General features: G+C 33.7%; 4 protein-coding genes across 8 annotated transcripts; 3 read left to right on the top strand and 1 right to left on the bottom strand.

The window, feature by feature from the left end:
- Positions 1-725: 725 nt before the first annotated feature.
- On the top strand, positions 726-5,622 carry LOC110633818 (nuclear transcription factor Y subunit A-1). 2 transcript variants are annotated; one of them, XM_021782592.2, is made up of 6 exons: positions 727-975; positions 2,040-2,354; positions 2,935-3,050; positions 3,244-3,315; positions 4,070-4,234; positions 4,779-5,622. In XM_021782592.2, exons 2-6 carry the CDS (start codon positions 2,081-2,083, stop codon positions 5,205-5,207), a joined length of 1,056 nt encoding a protein of 351 aa, XP_021638284.2. In that variant the 5' UTR covers positions 727-975; positions 2,040-2,080; the 3' UTR covers positions 5,208-5,622. The 2 variants fall into 2 exon arrangements, with proteins under 2 accessions (XP_021638286.2, XP_021638284.2); XM_021782594.2 differs by lacking the exon at positions 3,244-3,315 and having other exon boundaries at positions 726-975.
- A 517-nt stretch (positions 5,623-6,139) lies between these two features.
- Positions 6,140-9,407, bottom strand: LOC110633819 (uncharacterized). The gene is made up of 5 exons (XM_021782595.2): positions 9,209-9,407; positions 8,278-8,592; positions 7,413-7,614; positions 6,789-7,017; positions 6,140-6,555 (listed from the first exon to the last, which is right to left on the bottom strand). Exons 1-5 carry the CDS (start codon positions 9,305-9,307, stop codon positions 6,357-6,359), a joined length of 1,044 nt encoding a protein of 347 aa, XP_021638287.1. The 5' UTR covers positions 9,308-9,407; the 3' UTR covers positions 6,140-6,356.
- Positions 9,408-10,436: 1,029 nt separating this feature from the next.
- LOC110633803 (uncharacterized) lies at positions 10,437-11,726 on the top strand. The gene is made up of 2 exons (XM_021782572.2): positions 10,437-10,809; positions 11,414-11,726. The coding sequence occupies exons 1-2, from the start codon at positions 10,506-10,508 to the stop codon at positions 11,662-11,664; spliced, it is 555 nt and encodes a 184-aa protein (XP_021638264.2). The 5' UTR covers positions 10,437-10,505; the 3' UTR covers positions 11,665-11,726.
- Positions 11,727-14,028: 2,302 nt separating this feature from the next.
- LOC110633844 (calcium-dependent protein kinase 8) lies at positions 14,029-18,997 on the top strand. 4 transcript variants are annotated; one of them, XM_021782632.2, is made up of 9 exons: positions 14,029-14,152; positions 14,686-15,267; positions 15,973-16,096; positions 16,206-16,349; positions 16,660-16,812; positions 16,912-17,027; positions 17,128-17,295; positions 17,835-18,065; positions 18,708-18,997. In XM_021782632.2, exons 2-9 carry the CDS (start codon positions 14,737-14,739, stop codon positions 18,852-18,854), a joined length of 1,614 nt encoding a protein of 537 aa, XP_021638324.2. In that variant the 5' UTR covers positions 14,029-14,152; positions 14,686-14,736; the 3' UTR covers positions 18,855-18,997. The 4 variants fall into 4 exon arrangements, with proteins under 4 accessions (XP_021638324.2, XP_021638323.2, XP_057988793.1 ...); XM_021782631.2 differs by having other exon boundaries at positions 14,052-14,248; XM_021782633.2 differs by lacking the exon at positions 14,029-14,152 and adding an exon at positions 14,302-14,477.
- The last annotated feature ends 450 nt before the right edge of the window (positions 18,998-19,447 follow it).

Here is a 19,447-nt window from a genome sequence, read left to right as displayed (position 1 = left end):
TTTTTTTTAATCAATTCATTCTCTTTCTTAATCTTGAACCGTCAGTTTCAACTTACTCATTCAATTTTAATAAATGACCAAGTTTGCTTACCAATATTATACCAGCTTAATCTAATATATAAAAAGAAAATTTATTAAATTAAGTAATTAATTTTATATATAATATTTCATTAAAAAAATAAAAAAAAATCTCCAAATTGTTTAATGAGTAAAAGTGAAAGCACTGCTCTTGAATGCCACGTGTCTATTGCTTGTCTTTATCCTTGTAGCCCCCACTATTCTGCCACGCGTTTCCCGTATTTTGCCCATCAAAACGGCGTCACGTGGGCCGGGAATTTTGTTTTTAATAATATTTTATGAGTAATATTTTATTTCCAGTTAAATAAACCCCCACTAACCCGGGAACCACATATATTAGTGCCGGGGCATAATACACGTCACTTGCTGTCCAGTTTACAACCGGAGAACCTACTATCACCGGTGTCCTTCTATGCAACACTAAATTATAATAATTATTATTTTGTTATTGGTACCCAATTTAGAGCAATAATATTTATCCAATATATTTTTATATTAATTTATTTATCGAAAAATTTGAAAACATAAATATATATTAGATAATTAAGAAAATAACGTGTTTTTTAAAAATGATAAATAATAATAAAAACGACCGACCATATTATTATTTATTTGAAATATATGATTTTAAAAAGCAAAATACCGGAGGAGGGAGTTACCTGTTTGGGGAAATTCAGGTGTCCTGACAGCACAATCTACATGGAAGGAGGACGGGTGAACATATCATGAACCAACTATAGGAGTTTGAATGGGGATACAGTTATGATGATATTCAAATGAAACGCCGGAGAATTGCCGAGGAAATGGATTGACTCTCTGGGTCTAGTGGTCTCTCTCTGTCAGACGCCAAGCGCCCCTAAATCTAGGGTTTTGTTTTCATCCACTCTTTTTCAACTGGTAAGGGTCGCTATCACTTTTTATCTCATTTGCAATTTAGATTCTGATTTTTATTTCCCTTTTTTTTGTTAGTTCATTAATTTCACTTTTCAATTTTAACGAGTTTGTGAATTGGGGTTCCTTTTAGATATTATCTGCTCTGTTGTCGAATTTAAGCTTTATAATTATGTGGTTAAGTTTCTTTTTGGGGGATGTTATGATTTGTAGTTGGGGACTGTAAACTCTAAAGCCATTTTGAAGTAAATTTCGAATATGCTTTCTTCTGCTGTTTTTTTTTTTCCCAAGCAAATGCAGGAAATTATGGAGAAGTGCAGATATTAATTATAGACTTTCTCTTTAGCCTTTAAGCCTCCGAATAAAATAATTTCCCAACAACTTTGGTAACTTGACGGAGTGGATTTTGAAATTGAGGTAATGATTATAGTAATTAGCCCACACAATGACTAATAATAAAAGAAATTCAATTTCTTCCATCATAGAATATTTAATTTCGAATCAAATAAGTGGTTATGAGTCCCTCGGGATCTATTTAGGGTGCGTTCTTCAATGTCCTTTTCCATTTATATATTTATGGTTGTTGCTACTAGTTCTGAAATTTCAAGCTTTATTTTCTTCGTTGATTGGTTTACCTGCTGCATTACGGATTCATGAGCTGAAAGAAGAAATTTTGGAGTCTTATTTTTATGGACTTGCTAGGACCTATAGCTGCCTCTACAGGTGCTATTGTTTTGGAGGATATATTTAGCATTATAAAAAAGTGGTGCTTTGTTCTTGTAGTTTCTCTGCCTTTTCATGTTCAAAGAAAATATTTTCTAATCCTTAACTGTGGTTTTGCTTCATTCATTTGTTCGGCAAACAAATTATTAAATTTCTATTTTTTAAGTAGTGTTTTTATCCATAACTCTGTAGAATAAAAATTATTAAATCTTAACTGGGTATCACATGTGATATTTATCTCTTATCTTCCCTTTGTTTGAGGTCTTTTTCTATTCATAAAATGCTTCCTCCCACTTTGCTTTGATTTATTTGGCTATACAAGTTGTCTAATTTCCATGCCTGGACAGGAAACATAGAAATTAATATCCATCTGAAGGAATTAGAAGACATGCAGTCAAAATCTGAAAGTGCATATCGACGGGAACCAGACCCACATGTCATTCAACCAAATGCAGTTCATTCTGAGCCTTGGTGGCGCAGTTTTGGATATAATACTGTGCCTCCAGTGGTGCCAGGGGAAAATGCATCCAATTTGTCTTCACCTGATGGCCCAACAAATGGTTCATTGTCAAATGATGATCAGTCACTGTCAAATGAAAGAGTAAATGAGGAAGATGATGATGCTAGCAAAGAATCACAAGCCACTGCATCTTCACGATCAGGTATTTTAGTTAAGAAAAAGCTCATAGAAGGATGATATTTGGTGATGCATCAACTTCATGTATTACAGTTTAGGAATTGTCTGAAATTTTGCATCAGCTCAATCTGTCTTGTAACATTAGAATTAACTTTTATAGTTGTGAATTAGCAGATTTTTAAATATCCTTTTTGCGAAGGGCCTTTTTTGGCTATAGCAATAACTTAAGTTTAGGATTACTATTATCCATACTCCTTTACAAATCTTTCAGTTTTCCTCTATGCTTTTGCAAATTGCAATAGTAACATTTTCACAAATTGTAGATTCTTTATTTAGTTTTATCTGGAAATTATAGACCTGCATCATGTTTCCTTGTGCTGTAATCATAACAAAATCAACTTGAGACCTGAATCAGATTTCAAGGGGATTAGCATGCAACTTAGGCTGCAGATCTACATTCCTACATCTATACTGAAAAACATGTATGCTATGTATGTTGTTGTAAAGCTTCTCCTTTGCCACTAGAGAGAGAGAGAGAGAGAGAGAGAGAACTTATTGTTTGTTAACTAAATTGCTGATTTTCATTTTTTAATCTTTAATTTCAGTTGTGAATTGTGGACAAGAACACAGAAACATGCACGATATTTCTTCAAGTAGGACTACAGTGCATGATGAGTCTCTGACACAACCGCCACAGCTTGAACTTGTTGGTCACTCTATTGTAAGTGCTTCCTTTCCCAGTGCCCCTTCTTCCTTTGTCCACATGCAGAAGTAAATTTCTTGCGTTTAGAGTATGCAGCAGCTGAAAACTAATCAACCTGTAGACTCAAGATTCTTTAATTTTAAGAATTAAGGAACTCATTCTTACATGCCAAACAGAAGGAATTCCTAGTTTCTTGCAATTTTTCTTGCAGGCATGTGCATCAAATCCATACCAGGATCCATATTACAGTGGAATGATGGCAGCTTATGGGTATCAACCTTATGTAAGAATAATTCTGAACATATGATACCTTACTGAAAATGACTGATAACCTGCTTTTATTTGTTACTCAAAGACAACCAAAACAGCATTTTGTCTGCTTCTTACTACTGTTTAGAAGGGGGGCAAAAATTAGTCAATGACAAGATATCCAATTCAGTTGTGAGATCACAAGAACGAAGTTTATTTTCTTTGCTCCCTACTCATATTTCTTGATAGAATGGCATCAACGTAGGCTTCTATTGGTATCAAAGCACTTGGGAGCTCTTGGGCCTAAGTTTAATGGTGTAAATTTTTACTTGTACAATCAGACTGTGCTTTCTTCTTGTAAGTTGTTACATTTTCTTGGTTGGAGGTGGAATAGGAAGAAAAGATATTTTCAGGCACCTGAATACTGAAATTCCTATAAAAGAAGAGTGAGTTTGTTTCTCAGCTAAAAAATAATTCTTTAATGAGAACATCGTAACATAACTTGTACATGTTTATTACCTAAAGATGACAAAGATTAAATCAGATTCAGATATGATACCGTTGGCATAATTTTGACATACTAATTTCTTGCATACTGCAAGTGAAATCAAATTAACTGGTCCTTTTTTCTTTTTGCTTGGGGGGCCTGATCAGCATGGGGAGGGTTGCTATTCTAGCAAGACCCATGTTGGTCTTGATTTTCTTCTTCTCATAATCATTTTCTTCCCCCAAAGTTTTTCATGTATATATATGTGAAAAATCTAATCCATTAATCTTTTCAATGTTAGAGTTATCCTCATCTCATAGGAATGCATCATACAAGAATGCCTTTACCCCATGAGATGGCCCAGGAACCTGTTTACGTAAATGCCAAACAATACCAAGGGATTCTGAGGCGAAGAAAGGCACGTGCAAAAGCAGAACTTGAGAAGAAGCTGATTAAAGTTAGAAAGGTAGATTTAGATACTTTTATGTTACGTTGGGGATTTGGGGTATTGTGCTGCTTCTTGGCCCTGCCTGGCTTTTGCTATTTGATAGTATGCAAAGGGTATTTTTTGTGCATATAATCAAGTAATTTGCTATTCTTAGTTGCTTTTTTGTGGCAATTTCTTGCACTTCATTGAAGTTGTAGATTCTATCATTTTAGTTAACCAGGTTATCATGGAATATTTTTTACAATAAATTTTAATATTAAGTTCAATGTCATAAATGATTTTCCAATAATAATTTCAGGTTTCAGATGTAGTTCTAAAAAGTGATCTTGAAGTTGTTTTACAATTGAATGGGAGTCATATGTTCCTCATGGAATAACCTTTGAATCTATAATTTATGTGTGAGTTAAAGTTTTATGATTTGATTAGTTTGAATAAATGCTAGTGCAAAGTTTTCCATCCTGAGACAGTGACGTATCACCGTCTTATTATTATTTTTTTTTTCCATGATTCCATATGTAGTAGTAAAGCGTGTGATATCTCATTAGTTATCATATTTTTCTAGCCATATCTTCATGAGTCTCGGCACCAGCATGCTATGAGAAGAGCAAGGGGTACTGGAGGACGTTTTGCAAAGAAAACTCATATAGATGCTTCCAAGAACACCACAGAAGGAAAGGCCAATGATTCTGGTCCAGGCCCCTCATCTCAGTCTGGCAGTTCATCAGGTTCTGAACAATTGCCTTCAGATTCTGCTGAGGTGTGGATTTTCCCCCATGGTCAACAAGTGGCGAGAGCATCCCTAGTGAATGAAACTTTGGAAGCTAATAACCGCGTAAATGGAGGCACTTGTTACCACAACTGCAGTGGCATGCAGACCTCCACACACCATTTACACTCAGGTGAAATGGGGGAGGAAGGAGACTGTTCAGGCCAACAACGAGGGAGCATTTCCTCAAACCAGGCCTCACAGAGGCCTGTTGCTAGCCAGTGAACTCCAGTATGCTAAGTGGATGGCAATACCGAGGATTCAGTTCAGCCAAGTAGAGAGATGAATCCTTTTCTTATTGGGTAACCACATGCACATCCACATCCTTGGCAACATTTTGCCAGGCGGCAATTCATTCTTGGCTTTGTTTTGTGTGGCGACTTGGATGAAGAGAGGGAAACGAGGGATGAAGAGATTATTGGCTTGTTTTAAGTCAGCCAATGCCCAATGCTTTTGCCATCATCTTTTCCATTTTCATTTTTCCTGTGTAAATAAACCTGTGGAATAAATGTGAGTAGAAATACCGGAGAGATTTTAAATGGGGAAGCAGCTCTTTAGTTTAGTGTAGGGATCTATGTTCTTGTCTGACAATTTCTTATCTGTTTGCAATTGGACGGTGGACATATTTTTTTGCTTTCCACTAGTAGTCTGCAATCTCGTAGCCAGTACTCATATGGTATATCATTCCTACACAAAGTATGACCTACTATACGTTGAAGTCTGTGTACGATATGCCTGACTATAACCATATTAAAAATTCTAGTCGCTCAAATCAAGATGAGATAACGATGAAACTTGAGATTTCATTTCAGAAAATATTATCTGTTCATTTCAAGGAAAAATTGTTCACATTTTTTGGCCGTTTAATGTGTTGGAAAACCCGCTGGCCAAAGCAAATTATTTTCTAAGAAACAAATGCATATTGGAACGATCCTTGGCTGCGACAATCAGAGACGATACTTCATGCCACGAGAATTTTTCTTAATCAGCTCCCCTTTAGGCTCCCACTAATAATTCTTTGCAAATAACCTTTTTTCCATAGAGCCAGAAATGCTGACTTGCAAGAATGAAATGTTCACAAATAAGAGTAATTTGAACAGTTATGCAAAAGATAAACGTATGTGAAATAAGCATCTCATCTGACCCTAACAGATAACTGATCAATAAAGTTAAATGTCTATTGTCATTAACCAACTTCCCCAAAATCAAAATTGTAATCTATTCTCATAATCCTATTAACGGGGCCACAAAATAAACGCCAAATGCTTTATTTCACTGTTTCATTACACAGTTTTACACTCAAAACTAAAGAAGAAAACCCAAAGAAAGAAGGTAGTATATCTATCTTCTGCTCAGTATTGCATTTTTCTATTCTTATATATGATCTTGATGCTGAGGTTGATCCACGTCCTCTCCATTTCCAGATGCTTCATCCCTGGATTGCTCTGAGTTTCTGTTGTTGGGCTCTGTGCCATTAACCACAGTCTGCTGTTTCTCCATCATCCCAGACAGCGCTAATCTTGGAGACCACTCAAGAACATCATCAATGATGTTTGACATCCGTTTTTGATACCTGCAAGAACACAGGTAGCACTTCAGATCACACATAGCAGACTATTTAACAGGGCTGTGGTCTGTGTTTTGTGTACTTGCTCTAGCACAAACATATTAATATTGTGTGTGAAGGAGATTCTTATTAGTATAATTGTTTTTTGTTCTAAGGTAAACAAGCAGATTTGACCTCATGCAATAAAAAGATTGTTTTCCTGGATCTACTCATTTAACGAGTGCAGAAATAGGACTGACCTAGCTCTAGCAGCCTCATCAGGGGCATGATGTCTCAACAGTAATATGACCAGCACAGCTACCACTGCATAGAAAAGCCTTGCAGTCCACTTAGGTCGTTCCTCCTCATCTTTCTTTGGCCAGAAACGGAATAATTCTCGCAGAGTAGCCTCTTCAGCAAGGATGTTGGGGAAAAACCAAACACGCTTTCCAAGAATGATATATAGAGTACCAAATATTGTAGCCCTCACTGCAAATTAAACAGAAATCCCTGATAAGCACAATATCCCAAAACGCAAACACTAGCAAGGTGATCCATTTGCCATGGCAAGATAGTTGATTATCTATATTGACACATGAAATCATATATTCTCAAATAACTTTTAATTTTGAAATTAGATGAGCACATGGTTTCTCCAGGCATGGATTTCAAGAAATTATGCCTATAGAAAGAATCTAATGATCTAGAAAAGTGAATACTGCATGCACCACCAAACTAGTATCAAAGTGATCTCTTCCTGGAAGAAGAAAAAAAATATAACTATTACTATATATATATATATATATATATATAGAGAGAGAGAGAGAGAGAGAGAGAGAGAGAAGAAGAAGAAGAAGAAGAAGAAAGAGCACTGCAGTACTTACTTAAAAGCAGGGAGAGAATAAGTAAAAGGACCCCAGCACATGAGTAGAGAATCAGTAGCTTGCACCGATGGGGATATACAGGAAACAGGCATATTGCTAGAGTCAACACTGGCCAAAAAAAAGAAAGAAGTGTCTGCCACAGTGGATGCCGTTTTACAAATGTCCATGCAAAGAAGGCATCATTTTCTGAAAATACTTGATCCTACAAAATACAGCAGCACACAAAATATCTTAGCCAACAGAGGTGTTTTAATAGCATGCTCTGAATTTGCTAGGTTAAAAGGGAAATACTCAAGTGCACAACTAGTGCGAGCTGCGATAATGTTTGAAGGTTAGCCATCCCAAGAAAAGATATGTAGTCAATTCATTAATAGCCTTGTTATAAACAGACTATCCCAACAACTTAAAGTTTTATTGTTATGAAACATGATATAGATGTTAAGCTTGAACATTTCGCAATAGAATGTAATTCTCATAACACATTGAAAGGATAAATCATATGGTATAGATAGAAGAAAAACAACAAAAGAACTAAGTATTGCCACTAAAAGAACACAAGGAATAGAACATCATTAATCAAGCAAACTTAGCAAAAGTAAAAGATTGAGCCAAGAGAATCCTGCTTTAAACACTAACTACTAAACCTTGATGCATGCAGGGACTTGGTCTTAAAAAGATAAATTACATCCATCGGACTGAGAACACTTCATTAAGATTAAACTATTGTCATGTAATAAGGAAATACACATTGTACACTGCACTGAGTATCTATATAATAAAATCAGAAATTCAAACAGTATAACAGACTTTAAAACCAATTAACTACAAGTTAAGATGTATTGAGTGCCAAAAAGAAATAACTTACAGGGAAGATCTCTAAATGAGCTGGCCAGGTAGACAACTTTTTCTTTCCAGGACGAACTGTTTTCACCACACGATCACAGCGCACTAAAAGATTCTTTCTTAATAGAGTATTAGCAATCTCTTCAACCTCTATATTTTTATTTGATTCCAATATATCTTTGAGCTCTTGATGATTTTTCAAGAAATTTACGAAATCCTTCCCTCTAAAGTATTCGACACGAGTCTCCTGCAAAACAGCCCATCGAGAAACCAAACCTTTGTGGTCTCTCACCTTCTCAGCAAACAACTGAAACACATCCTTCTTTGGAGATTGTCTCTAAAGAGAAAAAAATAATTGTACAAAATCAGAAACCATATCCATAGGTGATGAATGACCTTGACAGTTACTAAAGTGAAAGAAAATTCCAACCATTCACAAAGATATTACAACAAAAGTTCATGAAGCAAAGGTAAATAATCAAACTTCCCAAGTAAATTCCAACAATCCTGGGTCAGTTAAATCCTAATCGCATAAAAATAATACCAAGCACAAATTTCCTAAATAGGCAAAAATTGTGCATTGAGTTGCTCATCGAGCCAACTATTGACTACCTTTTGTTTTCGGAGAAAAACCTGACACGCCCAGATCAGAGCCTACTAAGCGCGAATTTTCCCTACCTCACAATGATAAGAAAACAACTTGCTCGCAAACTTTATGTTTCTACACTACCGTTTTCCAGAAACCAAACAAAGCACAAAAGAAACGAAAAGTGCAAATCTAGTGTAACCTTATCTACATTTTCAACAACCCAAAAGGGGAAAAATGTGACATTTTTTCAGTTACACCTTTAACAAGCAAATGAAAAATTGCACGGTTAAAAATGCTTGATATGTAATGCATATAGGGAATAAATGAATAAGAGAACCCTAGATCAGAGAAGGAGAGAACAAACCCTAGGAGGGGTATCGGAATTGGGATCTCTGGTGCCGTTTTGCACGGCTGCTGATGATCTTCGCACCCTTTTCTTCTCTGCTCCTCCTGATTTCTTCATCTCTTCCTCTCACTCACTCTTTCTCTCTCTCTCCTTCTTTCTCTTCTTTATGATCCTTCTGCTTTTCGTGTTTTTCGTTTTTTTTTTTTTTGTTTTTTTTTTTCAATAGAAACCGATGGTTTATTGATTTTTTTTCTATTTTTAAAGTATAAAAAATGCTAAATTTTCAATTTAAATATTTTTATTTATTAAGAAATTATTATTTTTATAATAAAAAATATAAAATATTTTTTTATTATAAAACCTATCGATTATTATCAATAACTATTAAACAAATAAATAAATTTGATACAATAATATTTATAAATGCTTTAAGTATTAATAAAATACCTATACTTAGATGTATATATCTAATTAATTAATAAATATTATTTTAATTAAAATTATAACAAACTTCGCATATAAATAGATTATTCTAATTTTTTTATTCATTGAGTATATAAATGATTTGGTGTTCCTTAATTAAGAAATTATTTTAAATGATTATTCAGTCACAAGCTTTTTCTAGTACTTGATTTTATTTTCTCTTATGTTGCCATGAGTTTACAAGCAGAAGTTTGTGCTGTGTTGTGGTATTGTCGCAATTGGTTGATCTAGCAGGGCAAAGATATTACTTCACAGAAAATTGTTAGCTTGGCATTATAGTTTTTGCATAATTAGAAATAAGTTCAGTTACCGAGTAGTAGCAATCACCAAGCTATTGTGCCTTTATCTGCAGTTCGTGTTAAATGTAATTTGGGTGTAAGTGTATTTTATTAATTTTAGCAGACCAATTTTGATGCAATCCTTCTTCGTTCAAATAAGTCATTTCAAGTAAGCAGTGACAAATATGTCAAGCTTTCAATATAGTGTTCTTATTTTAAAAATTGCAGAAGTTGTTGGGCTAAATGAAGTCTTGTTGTTGTTAAAAAAAAATTCAAATATGAGGAATATAGATATTGATATGGATACTTTTTAAATTTTAATTTTAATGAAAAATAAATTAAAAAAATGTGTTAAAATTAGTACTATCATTGGCTTATGCGATTTGAGAACAGAATTGTTCGTAGATCAGAATAAACGGTATCCCAAACTAGATTGCTCTAACGTCTGTTGCCAAACACCATTTCTCACGCTGGAAACCCATTTCATTTCTGGTGTTATCCTGAGAAAACACATTTGTGGTGGAGTGGCTATGGTTTCATTACTGTAAATTGAAATGCTTTCTCTTTACAGTTTCTCACTCTGCAATAAGCAACCATTCTCACTTCCACAGCTTTCTTTAATCTCCAATAACAAGCCTATACCTCTCATTTCTCTCAGGCTACTAAATGGATATACTTATTTTTTCAAGAAAACAAGCACAAACCAATCTTCTTCATCTTCTTGTATCGTTCATGCAGCAGAGAAAGACTCACAGCAGTTTGAGATAGACCCAGATAGGGCCAGGGAGGCCCTTCAAAAACTTGATCAGCAGCTCCAAGACCTCTCCAAGAAACAAGTCAACCCTCCAAAAATAAAAGGTATTTCTCCCTATATCCTTGCAAGATCAATTCAATTGGTTGTATCAAGATTTTCAACTCGTGCCATGAGAAATCTTGGATGTGTGAAGCTGGTATATCAATATATATATATATATATGTTAATCAGATAATCTTGCTTCTGGCAATTTTTTTTTCCTTCAAAGTTCACAAATTCATCCAACCATTTTGAAAATTCCACTGTATTAATGACAGGAAATAAGGAAATAAAATGTTCAAATTAGAAGGCAAAATTCCTCATGTATTTTCTGAAAAATTGTCCCATAAGCAGTATCTGATGGATCAGTTCCACTAAACCCCTTGCTGAAGGTTGCTCTAAGAGGCAGTCTTGTTCGCTTTTAATCATTTTGTCTGTTCCAACAATGGATAGTACACAAATTTATGGTGAACAGTTTAAAGGAAAACTCAAACACAGAATCATCAATCAGCTGTTAATGGGTGTCCAAGTTTTAAAGAATATAATAAGCATCCATGGGGTTTTAATGAAATAGCTGTTTGTGGAATCCATGCCTTCCATATTTTATCTCACTCTGGTTTTCTTTTAGTTCACACCACATGACATGTTTTATTGAACCTGAAAATGCAGCTTCAGAAGTGAAAATAGCAAGAGATCAAACAACAGAAGAAGAGCCTGTGCCACAGCTTTCAGGATCTTTCCTAGCACTTTTAACTACAGCACTCTTTCTTTTTACCATTTTCTACAATATTCTATACATCACAGTCATAGAACCATCCACAGATGGAGCAGAACCAACTCCTACTACTGATCTGGAAACTAAATCTCCTGAACTAGCACTTCTGCAACTGTTGCCATTGGCACCTGAAATTTTCTTGTAATGCTCTATATGACGTTAAATATTAGTGAAAACAAATGCTTAAAAGCAAGTTTCGGTTTTAAATTTTTCTCCTTGAAAAAAAAAATCTAAATAGAATTGCATTTAGCTTTCTCTATGTATAGCATTTTAACAGAAAGCATATCATGTGATATTATCATGCAAATTTTTTAATAATTCATAAATTGTAAAAAAAAATCATAAATTTTGTTCTTATTTTCTGAAATAGTTAAGAGTATCATTTTCATGTTTTAAAACACTTGCACATTTTAATCACTACCAACGCTAAAAATTAAAGAACAAATGGATAGCAAAATAATGACAAATACTTGATATTAAAATAAATAAATAAATATAAAGAGAGAAAAATATAAATATAAATATAAAAATAAGGGATTAAAAATAAAGGGAACAAAAACTCGAAATATGAAAAAAATGGCCATAGAGTTTGTTACATCTATTGCTTACCACATTTATTTGTAGAGGCAAAATTCTAATCAAATTCAAGTATCATGGGCTAAATGATTCGGGACATATACTAACTTATTGAGTTTGGAATTCGAATCCGTGACCTTGGCTATAATATCAATTATAGTATAACAATCTAAGCGCGATGAGCCGATTGGACTTAGGTAGAATACTAACACGGTAAGTTATTCCACTTAGTATCAATAAAGTTGAGATCAAATAAACACCTAACCCTTTTTTTTAAAGAAGGAATAAAGACTACAAAATGGGGTACTTTAACCTTGAAAACTATTTTTCAACTGCAGGAAAAAGAAAGAGTCTTGATCATTACCACACAAATGAACAGAGGAATCCTAACTAGAGCACTACACAAGTACAAAATAAAAAGTTCAAATTGAAGGTTATCAAGATTTGAACCCCTTAAAGTGCAAGAAATGGTTGGCTTTGGATGAATCTGCGTGTGGAGTGTTAAATAAGGTTCAATTTGTCCGATGAAGTTGAAGAAGTGTTAAGGCTCAACCAGCTATACCATCCAACCCCCACCTACAATTAGGTTCTATTTCTGTTCTCTTTTCACCTACACCCATTATTGCATACCTCAGACAATATATGCCCGCGAGCACGCCACCCACACCCAACACCACCACCCCCCCCCCCCCCCCCCCCTCCCTCTCTCTCTCTCTCTCTCTCTCTCTCTCTCTTAATTTTTTCCACATTCTCTGATATATAATCTCTTTTTAGATAGCCACAAGCAGAGAGTGTACTTTTCTTGGCTTTGAAAACAAAATTTATCTGCTTTAATCTACCAAACATCAGACAAAGTTAGAGCACTGAAGCAACCCGAGTTGCATTTTTTTATATAAAATAAAAAAATAAACATATTTAATTTAAATACTTGAAAACCAAAATTGGGACTTGTTTTATGGTGAAGAAAAGGGAGGAAAATGATTGGGAATAAAAAAAAAATCTCTTATTTTATTAAAAAAAAGAAAGAAATAAAAATTAAAAGTTCAATGAGAATTTGGGTGTCATCCATTTTATTTTTTGTCCAAATTAAAAAAAAAAAAGTAAAAACAGTGTTATTTTTTCTGCCATTTTTTAAAATTAAAAATTTGCATAATTAAAATATTTATTCTAATATATATAGCAATATATATATATATATATATATTAATATGAGAATAAATTATTATTTAGCTAATATAATTTTATTATGAATAAAATTATATTACAAATAATTATATTGAATAAAATTATTAACTATAAAGTTATACTATAAATAAATTTTCATACTATTTAATTATAAAAAAATTATGTCATACTATACAATATAATTTTTTTAATATAATTTTATTTATTTAATATGAATACAATAATAAACATATAATTAATTTGCCCTTTTTTATTATTTATTTTCTCACATTCTTTCATTAAAAAATAAAAAATGAATGTGTCATTTCCTTTCACTATTAACCTATTTGAAAATTAGAAATTCATAAATATTTAATTTAATTATTTTTTTATAAATTCTTATATTTAAAATAAATAAAAAAATAATTTAATTATTTTAACTTAAACTAAATTTATTTAACTTTAAAAATTTGTTTCCAAAAAATAAAAATTAAATCAAAAGGTATATAATTATGTAAAAATTTAATTTATATAATTTATTTCAAAACAAGTCTACCAGAAATTTTTATAAAAAAAAATTATTACTTCTCTTTTCATAAAATTATTACGTTTCTTTTAATTTCACCCATTTTTCCTTCCTTCTAATTTCATTCATTTTTCCTTTTCATAACTTTTAATTTTATGAATTAGGCCAAGTGTCTTTCGTTCGTTTATTTATTTATTTATTTAATGGATATATCCAGAATAGGAGAAAAATAAAAGGAAAACTCTGTATACTTGCATCATTGTTGAATCCTAGAGGGAGGGAGAGAGGGTCTCTGGCAAAGAGAAAAAAAAAACATAAAAAAGCTTCTTTACTCTCTCTCATCATCTCTTTCGCATTCACACTTTTGGTTGGTTTTTTCACATTCTTTCAGTTCTTGCATTTAATTAATTGAAGTTAATTTGGGTATCCCTCAGATTCTTATCCAAATCTTCAGAATTCCTTGGTGGGTTTTCGTCCACTAACACAACATTTCTCTATTTGAGCTCAAAATTTTCTTAGCTTTTCTTCTTTCTTGATTTTATATTTCTTTTTAATAGTTTTACTGTCTCATTTTTTGTCGCATTTGAATAAAAAATTTTCTCGTCTTTTATAGTTATTTATTGTATAAATCTAATTTTTCTAAATTTATTCTCCAATTTATCCTTCTGGGTATCTTGAAAGATTGAATATTTGTACGCAATTTCCAATTTTTTAGGAGATTCCTCCTCTTCTTTTTCTCTTTCTTTTTCTTTTTTTTTTTTAATAGATTGTTTCCTAAAGCAAATTTAAGCTACAATTTAAAATTGTAAAATTTCTTACATCTAGTTTGTTGCAGAGGGAGATCAATTATTGAAAATTTTATTTCTTTTGCTTTACTGGGCATTCTTGCAATCTCTGCAGGTTTTTGTTTTTGATAGAAATTGAAAGTTTGAGAGAGAGAGGCGTTGATTCATGGGTAATTGCTGTGTAACTCCAGCTTCGAGCTCTTCATCTGACAAGAAGAAGAAGAAGAAAGCCAAAGAGAAAGACAAGCAGCAAAATCCATTCTTTGGCAATGATTATGTTGTGAAAAAAGGATCTGGACCTACAGACAAGCTCTTGGTCTTGAAAGAACCCACTGGCCGTGATGTCTGCGCACACTACGATCTGGGTAGTGAGCTAGGCCGGGGTGAATTTGGGGTTACATACTTGTGCACTGATGTAAGCAATGGTGAAAAGTTTGCTTGTAAATCTATATCCAAGAAGAAGCTAAGAACTGCAGTGGATATTGAGGATGTGAGGAGGGAGGTTAAGATAATGAAGCATTTGCCTTCCCATCCAAATATTGTCTCTTTGAAGAGTACTTATGAGGATGATAGTGCTGTGCACATTGTGATGGAATTATGTGAGGGAGGTGAGTTGTTTGATAGGATTGTAGCACGGGGGCATTACACAGAAAGGGCAGCTGCTGCAGTTATGCGGACAATCGTGGAAGTTGTTCAGGTTGGATTTCTTATCATTTCTTGTTGTCCAATTGTTTTTCTTGAGAATGCTGATAATATGATCTTGCATTGAATTTACATTTTTGTTTCCTTCATGGGCTTCTGATCTGATTTGCGCTTGCTTGTGCTGGGTCGTATAATCTTTTAGCAGCCTGAATTTCTGGATAGTTTATGATGCTACTTATATCGGTTTAAAGAATTTGTAAGAGATTTATAATATGTAATGCTTAAATGTGCTGATTGTATTTGCATCAAAAGTTAACTGTACTTGTCAACATTTACTCAACAAGAGTTTCCGTTAAAGTGCCCTGCTACTTGGTGCCTCTGGTTATTTATTTCTTCCTTCTTTCCTCTAGACCTCGCTGAAACATCTAACTGAATCATTCATTTCCATATTGTTTGTTTTCATTTAGATTAAGTTTTTTTTTTTTTGAAGATTTCTTTATGGCAACATATTGGCCCTGCCATTTTCTAGATATTTCATAGATTCCTTATTGTTATCAGTGGAGCTATCTATGTCTGTGTCCTACTAGTAGTAATGAAATGTGATTTTCTGTATCTATGTCATTTCATTTTGTGACATTGGTTCTGTAATTGCTACTAATGATAATCTTGAGCTTTCTGTTGTTAGATGACTGTTCAATATTAGAGGCTATTGGCATTGTGAAATGATCTGATTTGCTTTTGATTGCATTCTGTGCTGCAGGTGTGCCATAAACATGGAGTCATGCATCGCGATCTCAAGCCAGAGAATTTTCTATTTGCAAATAAGAAGGAAACTGCCCCCTTAAAAGCAATTGATTTTGGATTGTCAGTCTCCTTTAAACCTGGTATTGCACTATATCAGAGCCATTGAATATGTCAGCCTTTTTGACAACCAGCCATTACCATGTTATTCTTATGTCTCATTATGTTTCTGAAGACTACATTTTTCTGCAGGTGAGAGATTTAATGAGATAGTGGGTAGTCCTTATTACATGGCTCCAGAGGTTCTAAGACGCAATTATGGCGCAGAAGTTGACATCTGGAGTGCTGGAGTTATTCTCTATATTTTACTCTGTGGTGTCCCACCTTTCTGGGCAGGTTTTTTTTTCTTAATTTTATTGGTAACTGAGTGTTGGATTGAGAAAGGCTGTAAATATGGTTTTTACTTTACCTTTTATGGTTGCAGAATATTAAAAGATCACATGAAAACCGATAATGCAGTTAGTCAGAGGTTCTTCAAGCCTTTGCTTGTTCCTTCCCTTCCCTTGAACAAAAAAGAGAAAAGAAAAAAAAAAATCAAATTGCTAATTTTAACCATTTTATTGGTTACTTTTCCTGAGGTGCTCCTATAGTTTCCTCTGTTTTTTTGAATTTCCTTCTCATAATATTCATTATCTTGTTCATGCAGAAACCGAGCAAGGGGTAGCAAAGGCAATTATTCGCTCTGTCATTGATTTCAAGAGGGATCCATGGCCTAAAGTTTCTGATAATGCAAAGGACCTAGTGAAGAAAATGCTTAATCCTGATCCTAAGCTACGACTTACAGCTCAGCAAGTGCTTGGTAGTGTTTTTATTCAGTAATGCAGTTTATTTTTTATACATTGAGATTTCTTTATCTGCATAAAACAATTATCTGAATTCTGAACTCCTCTGTTCACAGAACATCCTTGGTTACAAAATGCAAAGAAGGCTCCAAATGTCTCATTGGGGGAGACTGTGAAAGCAAGGCTCAAACAGTTTTCTGTGATGAACAAGCTAAAAAAAAGGGCATTGAGGGTAATGTTTTCCTGAACCATATGTTTAGCTTCCACAATCATAATACAGATTTTTTAGGGGTAAGTGCTGAACGTCACTAAATGTATGTTTGCATCTGTAGGTGGTGGCTGAGCATTTGTCGGTGGAGGAAGTGGCTGGCTTACAGGAGGCCTTTGACATGATGGACACAACCAAAAGAGGCAAGATTAACATTGAGGAGCTTAGAAATGGGTTGCAAAGGCTTGGCCAGCCAATTCCTGATGCAGATCTGCAAATTCTAATGGATGCTGTAAGCATTATTTTGTTTCTAACTAAGTTATTCCTCCTATTCCCAAGTAGAGAAAAATGAAAAGAAAATGCTACTTCCTTAAATTTTTATGTAATCTTCAAAATCTAAATTTAGGCAATTTTTACGTCATCCCATGCAAAACAAGAAGCAGCAGCATAATTGGGCAGATAAGTTGAAAAAGCCTAAGTTTGATGATTGAAATTGCAATAAGTTTTCGGGACTGCTGATTCCATTTGTGATGAGTTTGGCAAGATTTCTTAACTTTTACTCTGTTCACCCAATCCAAGTGAGGAGGAAAACATGTTTGGTTTTCCCCCACATCTGACCATTTTATTTTTACAGATGGAATTTTCCCGTGATCCATAATTTTTTTGTCAAATAATTAACTAATTCCTGGTTATATTTCTTGTATCTCTACCCCAGACAACATAAGAGAAAGTCTGTTCACTAAGTTTGATTTCATTGTCTTCTGAAGAAAGTTTCACTTGTACCAGTTTTGCACTTTTATGAAATGAGTAACTGAGAACTGGTTGCTACAGGCTGATGTTGATGGTGATGGAACACTGAATTATGGGGAGTTTGTCGCAGTTTCAGTTCACATTAAAAAGATGGCCAATGATGAACACCTACATAAAGCTTTTGCATTTTTTGATCAAAATCAAAGTGGTTACATAGAGATTGAAGAATTGAGAGAATCCTTAAATGATGAAGTTGACACCTGTAGTGAGGATGTTATCAATGCCATCATGCATGATGTTGATACAGACAAGGTTAGTAATAACTATTTATGGATAAGAAAGAATCATTTTTCAATTCTAGATCTCTCCAACAGTCTACTCTGGATGAGGCCAATATATTATATGCCTAATTGGAATTAGTGAGATAATTTCTTATTACATCATTTTGGATCCTCTAAGTCTTTGATGACTCTGTTTAACTGTTCACTTGTGCCTTTTGTTTTCCTGTTCCCATTTCATCTCATCACATTCTAATTTATGATCATATGGTTCTGGTATTATTCATTTTTTTTTTATATTGTTCTAGTATGCTTGAAATCATCATGTTAAAAGCTTATTCGTTTTATTTTCACACTGCATTAGTTGTCTTCTCTTCAATCATTACTCACTGTTTTGACTTATCTCGCGAATGTATTTCTTTAGTGTAAGTCTGTAGATATCTACCTAGTTGGGCTGCTTAAGTCCATATTATTAATGGTTTGTCCATCAATGCTGTGGGTGATGGATTCAGAATAACAAGCAGGGCAGCTGATTTGCATCTCCACACCATCTGTTTTAATTACTTAAATTCGTCTTTTACCATTTTCATTAGGTTAGGTTGCTAGAACGTATTTAAGTTCTGCATTTGATTGGTTTTGTAAGGTTAACCTTGTTGGCATTCTATGTATCTGGCAGGATGGGCGCATAAGCTATGAGGAGTTTGCTGCAATGATGAAAGCCGGCACAGACTGGAGAATAGCCTCCAGGCAATATTCAAGAGAAAGATTCAATAGTCTGAGCTTAAAATTAATGAGGGATGGATCATTGCAGGTAGCCAGTTGAAGGTAGAATAGGCAAATTGAACATAAAAAACCAATGCCAGCAAGATTTATAATTCTCTGTTGTTGCAGGAGATACAGACAAGTTGGAACACCATTATGTGGTTGTAAATATAACATGAGTTAGAATAAACATGAGTTTAATTACTGCTTTCCATATGAATTTTTACATAATCCATTATTTAGAGCATATTTCTAAATTCAGCAGAGCTAAAGTTGGATGCGTCTCATCGTGGTAACATCATTGTCATTTAAGCTGTGAGTTAGATGTGCAATTCTCTTATTGTCATTTAAACATAATGCGATGCGTTGTGCCACTGCCTTCTGGATATGGGAGATGTGGTTAGTCTAAAGTAAACTATCTTTTTTTTTTTTTTTTTTTTTTTTTAACGTAAAAACAAAGCTTAGAAGATGTGCAATTTCCATTGGATGATTTATGTTTATAGAGATTAAAATTCCATATTTAGAAAAAGGGAAAATTGCACAAAAACAATCCACCAATGACTCTCTGAAACTTACATATTAATTTTAAAATGTTTGAAACTCATATGATATTTTAATGAATGTATATATTTATTAATTCATTCATTTAATTTT

This window comes from Hevea brasiliensis, chromosome 13, assembly GCF_030052815.1.
Source record: "Hevea brasiliensis isolate MT/VB/25A 57/8 chromosome 13, ASM3005281v1, whole genome shotgun sequence".
NCBI lineage: Eukaryota > Viridiplantae > Streptophyta > Magnoliopsida > Malpighiales > Euphorbiaceae > Hevea > Hevea brasiliensis.
The sequence above is the reverse complement of the archived record's forward strand: the minus strand, read 5'-3'. Positions and strand labels throughout refer to the sequence as shown.

Bases quoted from the DNA above. Each gene is read 5' to 3' on its own strand.
- LOC110633803 (XM_021782572.2), top strand. From the start codon at position 10,506: ATGCTTTCTCTTTACAGTTTCTCACTCTGCAATAAGCAACCATTCTCA. The intron at 10,810-11,413 runs GTATTTCTCCCT...CTGAAAATGCAG, and splicing joins CAACCCTCCAAAAATAAAAG to CTTCAGAAGTGAAAATAGCA.
- LOC110633818 (XM_021782592.2), top strand. From the start codon at position 2,081: ATGCAGTCAAAATCTGAAAGTGCATATCGACGGGAACCAGACCCACAT. The intron at 2,355-2,934 runs GTATTTTAGTTA...CTTTAATTTCAG, and splicing joins CACTGCATCTTCACGATCAG to TTGTGAATTGTGGACAAGAA. The intron at 3,051-3,243 runs GTAAGTGCTTCC...TTTTTCTTGCAG, and splicing joins AACTTGTTGGTCACTCTATT to GCATGTGCATCAAATCCATA.
- LOC110633819 (XM_021782595.2), bottom strand. From the start codon at position 9,307: ATGAAGAAATCAGGAGGAGCAGAGAAGAAAAGGGTGCGAAGATCATCA. The intron at 7,018-7,412 runs GTAAGTACTGCA...TTTAATTTGCAG, and splicing joins TATTCTCTCCCTGCTTTTAA to TGAGGGCTACAATATTTGGT. The intron at 6,556-6,788 runs GTCAGTCCTATT...GTGTTCTTGCAG, and splicing joins GATGAGGCTGCTAGAGCTAG to GTATCAAAAACGGATGTCAA.
- LOC110633844 (XM_021782632.2), top strand. From the start codon at position 14,737: ATGGGTAATTGCTGTGTAACTCCAGCTTCGAGCTCTTCATCTGACAAG. The intron at 16,813-16,911 runs GTAGTGTTTTTA...CTCTGTTCACAG, and splicing joins TACAGCTCAGCAAGTGCTTG to AACATCCTTGGTTACAAAAT. The intron at 18,066-18,707 runs GTTAGTAATAAC...TGTATCTGGCAG, and splicing joins ATGATGTTGATACAGACAAG to GATGGGCGCATAAGCTATGA.